General features: G+C 35.5%; 1 protein-coding gene across 1 annotated transcript; it reads left to right on the forward strand.

The window, feature by feature from the left end:
- The first annotated feature begins 31 nt into the window (after nucleotides 1-31).
- LOC123524690 (phenylalanine--tRNA ligase alpha subunit-like) lies at nucleotides 32-16006 on the forward strand. Its single transcript, XM_053538611.1, has 13 exons — nucleotides 32-190; nucleotides 3666-3803; nucleotides 4147-4248; nucleotides 4673-4791; nucleotides 5715-5807; nucleotides 6401-6529; nucleotides 6808-6923; nucleotides 7352-7436; nucleotides 11124-11223; nucleotides 11596-11764; nucleotides 12046-12123; nucleotides 12535-12649; nucleotides 15084-16006. The coding sequence occupies exons 1-13, from the start codon at nucleotides 50-52 to the stop codon at nucleotides 15187-15189; spliced, it is 1491 nt and encodes a 496-aa protein (XP_053394586.1). The 5' UTR covers nucleotides 32-49; the 3' UTR covers nucleotides 15190-16006.
- The last annotated feature ends 1491 nt before the right edge of the window (nucleotides 16007-17497 follow it).

The following is a 17497-nucleotide window of genomic DNA, read 5'->3' on the forward strand; positions in this document are numbered from 1 at the left end:
GTGTGTGCTTCCGGGTTAAATATTGACCACGTGACACATTTTGGACAAGATGGCGGACGAACTTGCAGCCAGCGTGCTGAAATACTTGAGTGAAAATGAACCGATTGATACACAAGATCTTGCTAAAGTACTAAATGTTGATCACCAAAAAATTGTTGGTGTTGTAAAGAGTCTTCAGTCACTAGGAGAAGTAAGAGAATCTTTATTTTAAGCTATATTTCTTTTTACAGTGGTTTGACATGTTGACAACACATTGCATCAGAAATAGATAAGCACTGTCAAAGTCTGTCGCAGTATTATATTACACTTTCAGACCATTAAACTGTCTGCCTATGTAGCCCATTAACATACACACTGTATGGGCATTTGAATTGTATTGTAGTGAGATGCGACCAGTCTAGCAGCTGTTCTAGCTCTATCTAATGTGAAAGCAGGGTTTTTTTTGTGCGTTTTAGCACACTGATTTTCAAAATGACCCTCAAAATAATTCTGAACGCGTCATTGTTGACCCAACTCAACTAACGGCCGAAATTACGACGACACGAATTTTCGTACCCACCCTTACGGAATTATTATAGTTTGCCGTGAACACTTGCTGCGATTACACCGCGAATATCCAGCGAACATGCCGCGAAAACTTTTGATACAATTGGTATAATTGTTCGCGGGATGTTTGTTTGGTGTTCACTTTTCACATGCAAATTAGTTTTGCCGCGAACAAGTTGCTGCGAACTTCCCGCGAACAAGTAGCTGTGAACTTCCCGCGAACAAGTTGCTGCGATCATCCCGCGAACTAGTTGCTGCGAACATCCCGCGAACTAGTTGCTGCGAACATGCCGCGAACTAGCTGAAAACCATCACTACAGAAATTGTGTACAAAAAGAATGTACAGAAAAAGTGCAAAAACAAATAAATTACCTAATAGGAATCAGGGATCTGAATTTATTGAATAAACTTGAACACTGAGGTTGTAACAAATTTAAATTGTCTATGTCTGAACTTTTTCATATCATATTTGGAGCATTTTAAACAAAGTTTTAATGATAAAATATGTTTGAATTTTAACTGTTACTTGTCATTTCAATAATGTGTCTGAGTGCATGTATTCATTTCATCCCAATGTTTTCTCTTCACACTGCTTGTAAGTTATATGTATCACTACAAATCTGTCATAACCCGCCCGCTTAGCTCAGTAGGTAGAGCGTCGGTCTACGGATCGCGGGGTCGTGAGTTCGATCCTCTGGCGGGGCGTATGTTCTCCGTGACTATTTGATAAACGACATTGTGTCTGAAATCATTAGTCCTCCACCTCTGATTCATGTTGGGAAGTTGGCAGTTACTTGCGGAGAACAGGTTTGTACTGGTACAGAATCCAGGAACACTGGTTAGGTTAACTGCCCGTCATTATATGACTGAAATACTGTTGAAAAACGGCGTTAAACCCCAAACAAACAAACAAATCTGTCATAGTTTTACATATGTTAATTATCAGACTTATGAAGCTTAGAAATTGTCAAAATAAGCTAGTTTTACATTTCTAGATTATCTGATACAGCTCTGCAAAAGGTTATAAGCATATCTATTTCATTTGCAAAATTCCTTATGTTTATTGAGATTTATGAGTATAGATATTAAACATAAATTTTCTGACTTACCACAAAAAAGTATATATTCCTAACAGCCTCTAAGAATCACTTGTGAAAACTGTCTGTAATGCACACAGATTTCCTTCTAAACATGTCCAGAATATCTGGTTGTAATTAACTTATCAGACTCATACTGTGACCTTAGAGATAATGTTACAAATTAGTTGATCTACAATTACCTGCTCTTATAGATGCTCTTCAGTAACAGTTTACCAAAAGATTATAATCTTCTAAGTTCTTCTCGCGAACATGCCGCGATCATTGGTCTTCCTGCGAATATCCCGCGAACTAATATCAAACCAATCGCGGCATGATCGCGGTAGCAGCGAATATCCCGCGAATACTTCCTGCGAATAGGTATGTTCGCGGCATGTTCGCAGCTTTTTGACCATTTCGTAAGGGCAATATTGTAAGTAAGTACCGATTCGCGCGTAGGTACGAAGTAGTAAAGGTAGACTGCGTTCTATGTTTAATTATCTGCTCGATATCGATGTCTCTTTATACGGTAAACCATTCAACAAAATGGTGCATCAACAAAAGATTACGTTTTTCTTGTCATCTGCACGGAGGAAACCCTGTTAAAAGGTCCTCGACCGAAAATATAAACATTCATATAATCATATGTCATCAATTCGAAATGAAATGCTGGCCATGTATCAGAGATTCAAAACAATCCTTTCGTATTGGGGTGCGAAAAATTTTGCAACACTACACTTAAGTTGGGCAAAAATTCTTTACGAAACTTGTTGAAAGATCCCTCCGTCACGCAGATGCACACAAAAGGTTGAAATTACTGTCTGATATCAAAAAAGTGTAAAAAATTAATTTGTTGATGTATGCTGTTTTCTCCTTGATTCGAGCCTCTTAAATCTTTTAGGGTTGTGCATATTTTTGTAAACCTGTTCAATTAAATATTTTTTGTTTTTAGGTACAAAAATATTTGCATTTAACAATGGACAATAAGAATTACAATGTTACTCATCTTTTATATGAACTTTTTTGCAAAAGACTGAAGGAGGTCAAACTCCACATCATTTTAAACCTTTCTCATCGATTCGAGCCCTTTGTTTGGTAGGTCAATAAGTGTTAATGTTTGCACAGTCTATTTCCATAAAGCAAATTTCTATAAAGATTGACTTTTTTTTCACTTGTTACAACAGTCAAAATATGCTCAGGATGCTTTTAATTTGGAATTTTGGGTCACAATATTGCCCACTGTGTATTTTCCTTTTGAAATAAGCAATTTTTGATGTAAAATATTAAAAGAGGTATTTGCTCAATTTCCCAGTGGTTTCATGACTAATATTTCCCAAGGCATTTTAAAATGTAAATGACACAAGTTTCTGATGGAAGAACATACTACTTGAGCATGATTTTTACCAAAATACAAGGGCTCGAATCGATGAGAAAGCTCGAATCGACGAGAAACAGGCATACTAGTATTTCTTTTTGTTCTTTAGTAATCTTTACAGTACATTGCAAGTTAATTTATGATAAACACACTGTTTTCTTCTGGATTTTTTTTATATAGATTTCAATACCTTTTTAAACTTAAAAAAATGACCCCTTGAAATTGAAAATGACCCCCAAAGTCAAACATGAAGGGGTCATAATGACCCCCTGTCAAAATTTTCGAGGGAAAACCCTGTGAAAGTAAATTATTCAGAATTTCAACATGTGAAATGGTTTTCATTTAACATTCAGTATTCTTATATGAAAAATCCATGCACTCCAAAGTTATTCCACAGAATGTGTTACATCCCATATTTTAATATTCAATGTTACAGATTGAAATTATTCCACAAGTGTATAACCTCATCATATTGTTTTGATATGTTAAAACATGGTTTGCTTTAATATTATATAATATTTTTATATTTCATACAGTCAAGGCTTTTTTACAATTAAAAGAACCATAAAACATATATATATTATGTTCAGGTTTTATAAAGTATTCTGTCAGAAAATAGCCAAGTGAGCATTATTACCATTTATTGATGTATACACATTTAATTACAGATTATTAATGCTGAACAGCGCCTCAACAAAAGTTATGAGTTGACAGAGGAAGGCAAACAAGTGGCAGAAAAGGGCAGTCATGAAGCTTTGATATTCCATGCCATTCCAGATGGTGGAATTCCTCAGGCAGAACTTATGGTAAGCTAGTTGAAATGTACAGCACCATTTTATAATCCAGCTGCCATTAGTTACCCTAGAATTTATTTTGTATCAAATATTAATGAACAGAGTTAGAAATGTCAAAGTCATTGTTCAGGGCATGATATTATGTGGTATTTAGTTCATGTAATGGTAATTCAAGACATTACTATTTCCAAAATGTGTAATTTGTGTAATGTATAAATATCTGCAATACAGTGGTAATTCAATGCATTACTCAGTTGACATGATATCTGCAAACATATGATAAATTTACTCCTGTCTTAGCTGAATTTACCACCATAAAAATGCCATTTCATTAACGGAAAACTTTACTTTCTAGAAAACAGTACCAAATGCCAAGATTGGTTTCAGCAAGGCAATGCAAGCAGGATGGGTACAGATGGACAAGAAGTCTGAAGGAGGACCAAAAGTTTTCAAAAAGGTTCTGTTTGTAATACTTTAAAGTTACTCATATTGTATTAAATTGGGTATATTAGATAGAAAAATGATAGGCATTGAAAAGGGGTTATGAGAAAAGAGAAGCCAGTTTCTCTTTTAAATGTTCAGTACCAAGCAAAGGAGCTACTGGTGCCATTTTTCACGATTGGTGTGACATGTCAGATGAGGGAAGCCATACTCCAAGTAGGTGCTCTACCACTAGGTTTCAGAGGCAATTAATGAAAATCCATCTATTAAATGATAAAAATCTTACTGTGAAAGTGGAATCTGGAATCAAAGTCTTGTATGTAGAAGACTGACATTCTAGAATTTGTCGGTCAGTTGATATTTAAAAATGTATTACCAAGGTTGGTAATATAGAGTATAGTCAACAAGATGATGTTTACTTATTATATTGCATTGTTTAGGTTGACAAAATAGAGGACAGTGTACAAGATTGCATGAGAAGAATACAGGACCTAAATCTTGATGGTATTACAGATAACCAGAAAAATGAATATAAGAAGAGAAAATTGGTACAAGAGGTGTAAGTACATTTCTTATACAGTAATACACTGATTGCTTAAGTCTTATCATGCTGGATTGATTCTGCCTTTGCGACCAGTGTAGACCGTGATCAGTCTTTAACAGTTGGTGGTGTTGTCCAAATTGAAAGATGGACAAGTTCATTATAATAATTTGGCAGGATAAGGGTTAAGCCCACAAGGGTATGAACAAAGTGCTCCAGTTATTCAGAGTTTCAAGTGATCTATATGTAGAAAACATCAGGAAAATAGTCAGGGACAATATGAATTGTTGGAGTAAGCCTGGGTGCTTGAGCCATTGATGGGTGCTTGAACTATTGATAGGGGCTTGAGCCATTGATGGGTGGTTGAGCCATTGATGAGTGCTTGAGCCATTGATGGGTGCTTGAGCCATTGGTGGGTGCTTGAGCCATTGATGGGTGCTTGAGCCATTGATGGGTGCTAGAGCCATTGATGGGTGCTAGAGCCATTGATGGGTGCTTGAGCCATTGATGGGTGCTTGAGCCATTGATGGGTGCTTGAGCCATTGATGGGTGCTTGAGTCATTGATGGGTGCTAGAGCCATTGATGGGTGCTTGAGCCATTGATGGGTGCTTGAGCCATTGATAGGTGCTTGAGCTATTGATGGATGCTTGAGCTATTGATGGGTGCTTGATGGTAGAACATTTACTAAATTGATAGTTTGGCAGCCTCCCAACTGGGCTGAATGAGCTTTATATAAATTGCAAACTGTTGCTGATATATATTTATATGTATGCTTGAGTTAGATTGCAATATTTTTGTTTCTATTAATAACACCTTATAATCAATGTTCAAGTTAAATGATTCAATATAACTTACATATACATGGAGTCTGCAATCCAGCAGTAGAAAATTAACAAGCTACCTTTTATCAAATGTGTTAATGTCTATTTATCTCTTGTAGGAAATTTGCAAGCTATTTATTGTCAAAGGGAGCTGACTTCAAATTGTCTATAGCCAAACAGGAAGTAGATCTTACGCCAGAGATGATATCAAAGTATGCAGTTTTCAATAATTTTCATTTTTACAGTGGAAAAGCATTGTTATAAAAAAAATCATGAATTGAAAACATGCATTAGTATTGTCCGATAATAAAGAGAATAATGTTGCTGACTATGCAGTCATGAACTTAAAATTACATGGGTGGGGAAAAACCAGTAGTATTAAACTAGTGTACCTTGTAATAAAGACAGAAATATTGTACAAGTGTTCCTCTCATGGCAGTAATATTGGATCAGTAATCGAATACTGATACCACATAGCTACTTGGGTTAAAGTAGTATTAATTTATATGGAATATTATATTTATTTATTTGTCTGATGTAAACAGTGTTGTTTTTTTTTCAATGTGATAAGCAAGTTTAAATGTTTCATTTGGGTTAAATGACTGTAGAACATTTACTTTGTCAAAACCCTTCGTGTGTCTGATGCTTATTGTATACACTCTTTATAACACAACTTTTGATTTGAATTTAAGATTAGACATGTGGAATCAAGATAGAAAAAAAATATTAGAGAGCTAGTGAAGATATCCTGAACCTTTTAATGAAGGAATAACAAAGATTATTACAGAGCAACTTCTGTTTACAGGGGCAGCTGGAAAGACAAAACATTTAAGGAATATAATTTTAATGCTCTAGGAGTTATGCCTCATTGTGGGCATCTTCACCCATTGATGAAAGTACGGGCAGAATACAGACAAATCTTCTTGGAAATGGGGTAACTTACAAACTTTTTATATTTCAAAATACTTGAAAATTATGCCATATTGTTTTAGTCATTACACGAGGGCTGCAAGTGCCTTTTTTTCCTGATATTTGACTTAACTCAGTAGAAAATCCGGCATTGTAAAACGGAATAGAGAAAATATTTTCCAACACTGACAACAGCATGTGTTCATATAGGGCTAAGTTATTAGCAAGTTGTTACTATGAGATATTTATTTGACGAGTAAAGGTATTTGTATTAAAGTATGGTTTTCAATGCTTATAATGTAGGTTCACAGAAATGCCAACAAACAATTTCATAGAGAGCAGTTTCTGGAACTTCGACGTCCTTTTCCAGCCACAACAACATCCGGCAAGAGATGCTCATGACACTTTCTTTATATCAGGTATATACGGGGTATGAGAGAGGTACAGAATTCATACTTGTATGTTTATTATTCATTTCTAAGCACTTGTGGTATCAAAGATCGGAACATTACAATTTTTTGTTTTTACAGGCTGACCATGGTCTGCACTGTTCCCTATTGTCAGTAAATTTTCAGTGAACACCCCTTTGAATAAGAAGTGGTATTGCTCAAATTAAATGATGGACAAGTCCATTTTAGAAATTTAGCAGGGTAAAAGTTAAGTGATTAGCTTATTCATATACAATTGAATGATTCAAGTTCCTACCACATAAGATATTACTGCAAATAACTTGGGTTTTTGGTCAAAAGGACAGATGTAGTCACTTATTTACTGCCAGGTATATATATAATAATTACCATAGTAACAAGATTATTTTGGAAATAATATTTTATCACTTTTAATTCAGATCCAGCATCAGCTCACACTTTCCCTATGGATTATCTAGAGAGAGTGAAGAAAGTGCACTCTGTGGGAGGATATGGCTCACAGGGGTTTGTAACTTTTAACTTGCACAGTGCCAATCTTATTTCATTTTTAGCTCACCTGTCACAAAGTGACAAGGTGAGCTTTTGTGATCGCGCGGTGTCCGTCGTCCGTGCAGGCGTCCGTCCGTGCGTCCGTAAACTTTTCCTTGTGACATCTCTAGAGGTCACATTTTTCATGAGATCTTTATGAAAATGGGTCAGAATGTTCATCTTGGTAAATTCTAGGTCAAGTTCGAAACTGGGTCACGTGCCTTCAAAAACTAGGTCAGTAGGTCTAAAAATAGAAAAACCTTGTGACCTCTCTAGAGGCCATAATTTTCAGTGGATCTTCATGAAAATTGGTCAGAGTGTTCACCTTGATGATATCTAGGTCAGGTTCGAAACTGGGTCACGTGCGGTCAAAAACTAGGTCAGTAGGTCTAAAAATAGAAAAACCTTGTGACCTTTCTAGAGGCCATATATTTCACAAGATCTTCATGAAAATTGGTCAGAACGCTCACCTTGATGATATCTAGGTCAGGTTCGAAACTGGGTCACGTGCCATCAAAAACTTGGACAGTAGGTCAAAATTATAGAAAAACCTTGTGACCTCTCTAAAGGCCATATTTTTCATGGGATCTGTATGAAAGTTGGTCTGAATGTTCATCTTGATGATATCTAGGTCAAGTTCGAAACTGGGTCACGTGCAGTCAAAAACTAGGTCAGTAGGTCTAAAAATAGAAAAACCTTGTGACCTCTCTAGAGGCCATATATTTCATGAAATCTTCATGAAAATTGGTCAGAATGTTCACCTTGATGATATCTAAGTCAAGTTCGAAAGTAGGTCACGTGCTGTCAAAAACTAGGTCAGTAGGTCAAATAATAGAAAAACCTTGTGACCTCTCAAGAGGCCATATTTTCCATGGGATCTGTATGAAAGTTGGTCTGAATGTTCATCTTGATGATATCTAGGTCAAGTTTGAAAGTGGGTCACGTGCCGTCAAAAACTAGGTCAGTAGGTCAAATAATTGAAAAACATTGTGACCTCTCTAAAGGCCATATTTTTCAATGGATCTTCATGAAAGTTGGTCTGAATGTTCATCTTGATGATATCTAGATCAAGTTCGAAACAGGGTCATGTGCGATCAAAAACTAGGTCAGTAGGTCTAAAAATAGAAAAACCTTGTGACCTCTCTAGAGGCCATACTTGTGAATGGATTTCCATAAAAATTGGTCAGAATGTTCATCTTGATGATATCTAGGTCAACTTCGAAAATGGGTCACGTGCCTTAAAAAAGTAGGTCAGTAGGTCAAATAATGAAACAAGAGTGCAAGAATGTCACAATATACGCCCGTCACAGCAAATTTCTTTACTCTAGCACCTGTATTTGCAAATGGAATTTTAATTTTGTGGTTGTATAGTAATAACTGTAAGTGTTTTGTTTTTCTAAGTCCACAAAAAAACTCCTTACTAGGTAGAGATACCTTAAAATACACCTAAAATTGGAAAGTAACATCTATGTTGTACCACAGAAAAGTGGTCTTGGTTTTTCCCTATGGTCAATTATAAAAAAGTTACAATATAAGTTATTTATAGTAACAACTAAGGGAAGTTAATCTTAAAAAAAAAAAAAAAAAAAATAAATAAATAAAAAAAAAAATTGTAAGTCCTCATAAAAATCTTTACCAGGTAGAGACTGGTCAAAATACACCTCAAAATTGGATGTAGCATGCATGTTGTACTACAGAAAAGTGGTCTCGATTTTTCCCTACGACTTGTAATGAAAAAGTTACAATATATGCTATTTATAGTAACAACAAAGGGAAGTAATTCTAAAGAAGGGAACTGCGCATGACAATTCGTCTCATGATGGTGCATAATTGTGTCAAGTTACATCAAAATCCCTCCATGCATGAAGAAATGCTTCAGACAAAGTCATTCTTGTATCTGACCTTTGGCCTCTAAGTGTGACCTTGACCTTAGACCTAGGGACCTGGTTCTTGCGCATGACACTACGTCTCGTGGTGGTGAACATTTGTGCCAAGTTATATCAAAATCCCTCTATGCATGAAAAGAAATGCTCCGGACAAGGTTTTCATTCTTGTATCCTTTGACCTCTAAGTGTGACCTTGACCTTAGACCTAGAGACCTGGTTCTTGCGCATGACACTCCGCCTCATGGTGGTGAACATTTGTGCCAAGTTATATCAAAATCCCTCTATGCATTAAGAAGAATTGCTCCGGACAAAGTTTTCATTCTTGTATCCTTTGACCTCTAAGTGTGACCTTGACCTTAGACCTAGAGACCTGGTTCTTGCGCATGACACTCATTCTCATGATGATGAACAATTGTGCCAACTTTCATCAAAATCCCTCTATGCATGAAGAAGATATGCTCCGGACAAAGACATTCTTGAATTTGACCTTTGACCTCTAAGTGTGACCTTGACCTTAGACCTAGGGACCTGGTTCTTGCGCATGACACTCCGTTCCATGATGATGAACAACTGTGCCAAGTTTCATCAAAATCCCTTCATGCATGTAGAAGATATGCTCCGGACAAAGTCTGTGGACGCCGCCCGCCAGGGGCGTTCCCATAATACGCCCCTTTTTTTTAAACGGGCGTATAAAAACGTTGTGACCTCTCTAGAGGCCATATTTTTCATGGGATCTGTATGAAAGTTGGTCTGAATGTTTATCTTGATGATATCTAGGTCAAGTTTGAAACTGGGTCAACTGCGATCAAAAACTAGGTCAGTAGGTCTTGAAATAGAAAAACCTTGTGACCTCTCTAGAGGCCATACCCTTGAATGGATCTTCATGAAAATTGGTCAGAATGTTCACCTTGATGATATCTAGGTCAAGTTTGAAACTGGGTCATGTGCCTTAAAAAACTAGGTCAATAGGTCAAATAATAGAAAAACCTTGTGACCTCTCTAGAGACCATATTTTTCAATGGATCTTCATGAAAATTGGTCAGAATTTTTATCTTGATAATATCTAGGTCAAGTTCAAAACTGGGTCACATGAGCTCAAAAACTAGGTCACTATGTCAAATAATAGAAAAAACGACATCATACTCAAAACTGGATCATGTGGGAAGAGGTGAGCGATTCAGGACCATCATGGTCCTCTTGTTTTCTTTTTTGAATTAGAAATTACTTTTATTTGTTAGTAACTAAGAAAAATTTCAGTAAAAATAATGCTGTTTGTCAAGTTATGTTCAATATTTACTTACAAAAATACATGAATGTGCAGTCTGTGGAATGCTGTCTACTGAATGAATCGTAGAGTAAAAACCTGTGTAAAATAACTTAACACCATTTCATTTCATGAACACATAATTCGATGGTTTTTGCCACTATGCAATTAATCAGAGTTATGAATTCGTGGATGTTAACTTTTGAATATAAAATGAATGGAAATTTACTTTTTCTTTTGATTAGCTTCTGTAGGTTGACTAAACCACAAAGTTCATAAAAAATAGTCCCCCACGAATATTACTGATTTCACAGTTGGAGAAATTTAGCTGTATACCAGTATATATCTTAATAACCACGGATTATTTATGATTTTTGATGTTTTACTTATTTTTTTTTAATTATGTCAATATGATGAAGATCTGACAGTGCAATTACGCAATTTTTTTCATTTTCTCTGAGGGGATATGAAATGAAGAAGCTAATTGGCTTTAATCATGTATTTTGACTGCAGGTATAAGTATGACTGGTCAATAGATGAAGCAAAGAAGAACATCCTGAGAACCCATACAACAGCTGTCACCTCCAGAATGCTGTATAAAGTAGCTCAGCAGGTAACCTCATATTCAAATATGATTGATGCTGATACAAAATAGCTCTTGCTATGGCATAATATTAGTAATACACTGAGAAATGCAAACTATAAAAAAACTGGCCAATTACTCAGTCATATGGTATGGAAAGAGAAATCTTTCTCTTATGGTTGGTGTAGATGGTAAGAAGAGCTTTGAACATCTAGTAACTGGAAAGTCTTAAGCACTTGTTCTCTCATAGGGTTGAAATTCCTCCCTTTGATGTATGATGTTGCATATTTATTATCAAATATTTTGAAATAATTTGTATAGGAATTTTTATGGAGAAATGCATGTGTCAAAGTCATTAAAATTGAATTGTAATAAAGTTTGAATATTCTATGTTTATTTCAGCCTGAGTTCAAGCCCGTGAAGTATTTCTCCATTGACAGAGTGTTCCGTAATGAGAACCTTGATAATACACATCTTGCGGAGTTTCATCAGATAGAAGGTGTTGTGGCCGATTACGGACTCACACTTGGTGATCTAATTGGAGTCATCAATGAGTTCTTCAAGAAACTAGGTATTATATTGCATAGATATACAATGCACTTATTATGCCCCTTTTTAGACTAAGCAGTTTTAGGAAGTTTTTGTATGTGAAATGGTATCTCATTAAGCATTAAAAAAGGGAAAATCTCTGTGTCATGTTTAAGAAAAATTGTTGACCCCAATTGTACTTATTTATGTTTTATTCTTGTGACATTACGGCTTTTAAATGGTTTAGCTTTGCTGTTGTTAACTAATATTGAGACAACTTCATTTTAACATACAAAGTTTGAATGAGTTTCTGTATTTTTACAGGTATAACAAAGCTTAGGTTCAAGCCAGCATACAACCCATACACAGAACCTAGTATGGAGGTCTTCAGCTATCATGAAGGTAACTTTTAAATTAAACTTAAATTTTAAAACACTGTGAAGTCATTGATATTTGTGGGGGACCAAATTTTGTATCAATCCACAAAATTTACCCTTAACATACAAGCAAAGTTCTTATTCTTTTATTTTGATATGTGAGGTCTATATGAAACAGCTATTTTTGGGTGAAACCACAGAATGTAATACCCACTAAATTCAGTGATTTTGCAGTAGTCCAGAGTTAGATAATGTGTATAGTTCATTTGTTCAATAATCACATAGCTTTACCCATCATAGAATTCTTTAGTTACATACTTTAATTTAGATTTTATACTTGACTGTAGCTCTTGCATTTATATCCATATATTTCGAAACATTGATAGATAATATTTGATTTATTTGAAAAAATTGGAATATTGTTATTCTTTTTAAGGTTTAAAAAAGTGGGTGGAGATCGGAAATTCAGGTATATTTCGTCCTGAAATGTTGCTGCCAATGGGTCTACCTGAGGGTGTGAATGCTATTGCTTGGGGATTGTCCCTAGAAAGGTATGTTTTATTGTTATGTTTAAAGACCAACCACACAGTAACTGTATTCTGTTGTGTTTCAACCTTGGTAATTATTCATTATTTCAACAGAAAAACATGTCGGAGTAAAAAGTTATTTTGCATGGTTTATGAAAAGCCCATTAATAATTACAGGATTTGAACATATAGCCTTTTTAACAAAATCAGTTCGTTTTATAAAAAATTCTATAAAGAGCGATTTATAGGTCAGTTTTTATTAGCTCACCTGAGCATGAGTTTTTCTGATCGCTCAATGTCCGGCGTCCGTCGTCTGTCATCTGTCATCTGTCTGTCAACATTTAGCTTGTGTATGCGATAGAGGCTGTATTTTTCAACTGATCTTCATGAAAATTGGTCAGAATGATTACCTTGATGAAATCTAGGCCGAGTTTGAAAGTGGGTCATCTGGGGTCAAAAACTAGGTCACTAGGTCAAATCAAAGAAAAACCTTGTGTATGCGATAGAGGCTGTATTTTTCAGTTAATCTTCATGGAGTTTTGGCAGAATGATTACCTTGATGAAATCTAGGCCGAGTTCGAAAATGGGTCATCTGGGGTCAAAAACTAGGTCACTAGGTCAAATCAAAGAAAAACCTTGTGTATGCGATAGAGACTGTTTTTTCCAACTGATCTTTATGAAATTTGGTCAGAGTGATTACCTTGATGAAATCTAGGCCGAGTTTGAAAGTGGGTCATCTGGGGTCAAAAACTAGGTCACTAGGTCAGATCAAAGAAAAACCTTGTGTATGCGATAGAGGCTGTATTTTTCAATTAATCTTCATGAATTTTGGTCAGAATGATTACCTTGATGAAATCTAGGCCGAGTTCGAAAATGGGTCATTTGGGGTCAAAAACTAGGTCACTAGGTCAAATCAAAGAAAAACCTTGTGTATGCGATAGAGGCTGTATTTTTCAATTAATCTTCATGAATTTTGGTCAGAATGATAACCTTGATGAAATCTAGGCCGAGTTTGAAAATGGGTCATCTGGGATCAAAAACTAGGTCACTAGGTCAAATCAAAGAAAAACCTTGTGTATGCGATAGAGGCTGTATTTTTCAATTAATCTTCATGAATTTTAATCAGAATGATTACCTTGATGAATTTAGGCCGAGTTCGAAAATGGGTCATTTGGGGTCAAAAACTAGGTCACTAGGTCAAATCAAAGAAAAACCTTGTGTATGCAATAGAGGCTGTATTTTTCAATTAATCTTCATGAATTTTGGTCGGAATGATTACCTTGATGAAATTTAGGCCGAGTTTGAAAATGGGTCATTTGGGGTCAAAAACTAGGTCACTAGGTCAAATCAAAGAAAAACCTTGTGTATGCAATAGAGGCTGTATTTTTCAGTTAATCTTCATGAATTTTGGTCGGAATGATTACCTTGATGAAATTTAGGCTGAGTTGGAAAATGGGTCATCTGGGGTCAAAAACTAGGTCACTAGGTCAAATCAAAGAAAAACCTTGTGTATGCGATAGAGGCTGTATTTTTCCATTAATCTTCATGAATTTTGGTCAGAATGATAACCTTGATGACATCTAGGCCGAGTATGAAAACGGGTCATCTGGGGTCAAAAACTAGGTCACTAGATCAAATCAAAGAAAAATTGTGTATGCGATAGAGGCTGTATTTTTCAATTAATCTTGATGAATTTTGGTCAGAATGATTGCCTTGATTAAATCTAGGTCAAGTTCGAATATGGGTCGTCTGGGGTCAAAAAGTAGGTCACTAGGTCAAATCAAAGGAAAAGCTAGTATATGCGATAGAGGCTGTATTTTTCAATTGATCTTCCTGAAATTAAGTCCAAAATGATAACCTTAATGAAATTAAGGCCGAGTTTGAAAATGGATCATCTTGGGTCAAAAAGTAGGTCACTAGGTCAAATCAAAGAAAAACCTTGTGTATGCGATAGCGGCTGTATTTTTCAATTGATCTTCATGAAATTTGGTCAGAATGATAGTCTTGATGAAATCTAGGTCAAGTTTGAATATGGGTCTCATGCTCTGGGGTCAAAAATTAGGTCACAGGTCGAATCAAAGAAAATACTTATTTATACTCAAGATTTTTGCTCCAATTTTAATGATAATTGGTCAGAATTTTTATTTCCACGAAATCACTAGGTCAAACATGTTTACAACACTGTTATGGTGTGTTTCTCAGGTGAGCGACCTAGGGCCATCTTGGCCCTCTTGTCTTGATAGTACAATGTAGCACTTTAGTAGAAACATAGCTTCTTAAGTTGTGAAGTATAGCTCTTTAAATGCCCATTCAGTAATTTATTCTAAATGCTTAGATCACAGACTGGCTTGGTAGATAAACCAAAGGTTTTTTCCACTAGTATATAAAAGTTTGGAACTGCACCAGTTTTATTTATTATCTCAGTCATAAACCATTTACATTTCTTTTTTTGTTACAGACCAACAATGATAAAGTATAAGATTGACAATATAAGAGAATTGATTGGTTCTAAAGTAAATCTACAGATGGTATATGACAATCCTGTATGCCGGCTAGACAAGTGAACATTTAGTCATATGACCTTCACCTTTAGGACCAGACGTCTTTCGCAAACAATTGTCGTGCGACAGCTGCAACATGCAACAGGGAATCTCCACTGATCTTTATTTTGTGCTGGTGTATACTTTATTAAATGAATAGTGAGAAATGGCTGTGCGATATTGCTTGCAAAAAAGTAGTTCAGATGCATTCTTACTTTACTACAGGCAAAAATTGTTCTGAACCGGATTTCATTCATTCATCAGAATGGACAGTGATTATGACATAGTGAAATTTTATTACTGTTTTAAGTGCTCTTCCAGTGTTACTATACATTTGTATTGGTAGACTGCAATTGTTTATTAAGATGAATTGTAACTGGTGTTATGAGGCACTCAAACTAGGACAGTGGTTAATACTGTTACATTTCTGTTACTGTTTTGTTCAATAATGAAAGGCTTAGACAAGTAGTTGTTGATCAGTTGTTGAAAAAAAAAATTGGTCTTAAGTAGCAGTAATTTGTTCTAAGGTTGTCAGAAAGAAATATTTCAATTTACATTAGTGTTGTTTACATTTCTCCATTATAATCATTGTTAAAACATAGATCTAATATCTTTTTTTTTATTATTCATGACCTCCCAACACTGTCACAGTGCAATACACACTATATCTTTTTCTCAAAATGTGAAAAAAAATCTTCGGCAATGCCTTTTTTACAGTAAAAAGAAATTTCTACATTTCTGCTTTGAAAGCTCAATGAATTATGATGCATGCCTGTCAATTCATTTGTTTATTCATTACATTTTTATGATTTTCTTTTGAAATAATCAAATGGAATTTCGACTTTGGGTTTGTGTTTTTGTCTTATGTTTTGTGTACATGTAGTCCCAATCTGGAACTTGTTACCTCCCCTGATGCTCCATCCACAGATACCAGACTGAAATGAAAGTGATAATGATGCCGCAAGTTAGATTACTGTACATGTAGATGTACAAAAATAGAATTTGGCAATAATTATAATGGGAGTGTTGTTCATACAAACTGATACTAGGCATCTACCAGTTTTATACAAAGGTCACATGTCACAGAAAGTCTACTGCTTTTATTAAAACTGTAAATTTCTTGACATGAGTTTAACATTATTGTGGACAACAGCTTCCAAACATCAGTTGTCCATGAAACAGTATGCTTGGCTACTCTAAACACTTTCTAAATGAAACAGTGGAAAGGCCTTGTGTAATAGAGTGATGATGACAACAAGTTGCATGCAAACTTTCTGCCTTGCGTAACAGAATGATGATGACAACAAGCTGCATGCAAAACTTCAAACTTTCTAAGTAAAATAAAAGCCTATATTTGAAATAATTCCAACCAAGCATTCTCTAACTTGGTTATATAAGTAAGTTTGGTAAGAAGAATGATTTGTGTAAAGTTCCAATCCAGTCATGATGAATGTTTCTATGTATAAATGGTAAACCTTATAAAACAAGACTATTGCCTAGGAACATGTGTCCCCTACTGGTAGCTGACTTTTTGTCACGTTTTTAGACTATTTGTTGCTATAGCATCCATGTATGGACCTCTCTCACAAGTCTGGGCAAACTGTTCCATATAGCCATTTACAGGGGAGCTTAAAATAGAAAAATTATATAAATTGGTTCTCATGATGGACATTTGTATAAATGCTTGATCCCTTCTAGTGGTGGAGCACATAATGCATGTTCATCAAACTTGGCCAGAACCATCCTCTAAAGGTTGGGCAATGTGTTGAGATGAATGTTTTTCTAAGTAAACAAAATTGTTGCATTTCATGATAGTGTGCAATGGGCGTATGTTATATTTAGTCAAAAGGTCCTGGTCATACCAGTTAGGGCTATCTAGGCCTCTTAAGAATTTGTATGGTAATCACTTAACTTATACAGTGTAAGATTTTAGTACTAACCTGAAAATGGCAACTTCCAGGATAAGAGATGGAGGACGAATGACCTTGTTACATTTTGAGAGAGAACATTTGTTACTTATTTGAGGGTGGAACATGGGAGCTCTGGATTGTCCGTTTTGTGTTGTCCACATTCAGCTAACACTGTGGGCTTTGTAAACCCTATATATCATGCTTTTGTGTAAGAAATCTTCAAACATTCTTTATCCAGACTTTCTGCCAACATACTCGATTGTTAATAACAGCATATATTGTTACTACCATGTTCATCGAAGCCCATACTGGCCATGTACCTTTTATATTTGTTTCCTTTTTGAACATATTATTAGCTCACCTGAGCACGAAGTGCTCAAGGTTAGCTTTTGTGATCGCCCTGTGTCCGTCGTCCGTCAACA

The sequence above is a fragment of the Mercenaria mercenaria genome, chromosome 3 (assembly GCF_021730395.1).
Source record: "Mercenaria mercenaria strain notata chromosome 3, MADL_Memer_1, whole genome shotgun sequence".
NCBI classification, from domain to species: Eukaryota; Metazoa; Mollusca; class Bivalvia; order Venerida; family Veneridae; genus Mercenaria; species Mercenaria mercenaria.

What these genes read in the sequence shown, in the direction of transcription:
- LOC123524690 (XM_053538611.1), top strand. Translation starts at nt 50, where the DNA reads ATGGCGGACGAACTTGCAGCCAGCGTGCTGAAATACTTGAGTGAAAAT. An exon ending in TGACACTTTCTTTATATCAG is followed by an intron (nt 6,924 to 7,351) that starts GTATATACGGGG and finishes CTTTTAATTCAG; the next exon opens with ATCCAGCATCAGCTCACACT. An exon ending in GGAGGATATGGCTCACAGGG is followed by an intron (nt 7,437 to 11,123) that starts GTTTGTAACTTT and finishes TTTTGACTGCAG; the next exon opens with GTATAAGTATGACTGGTCAA.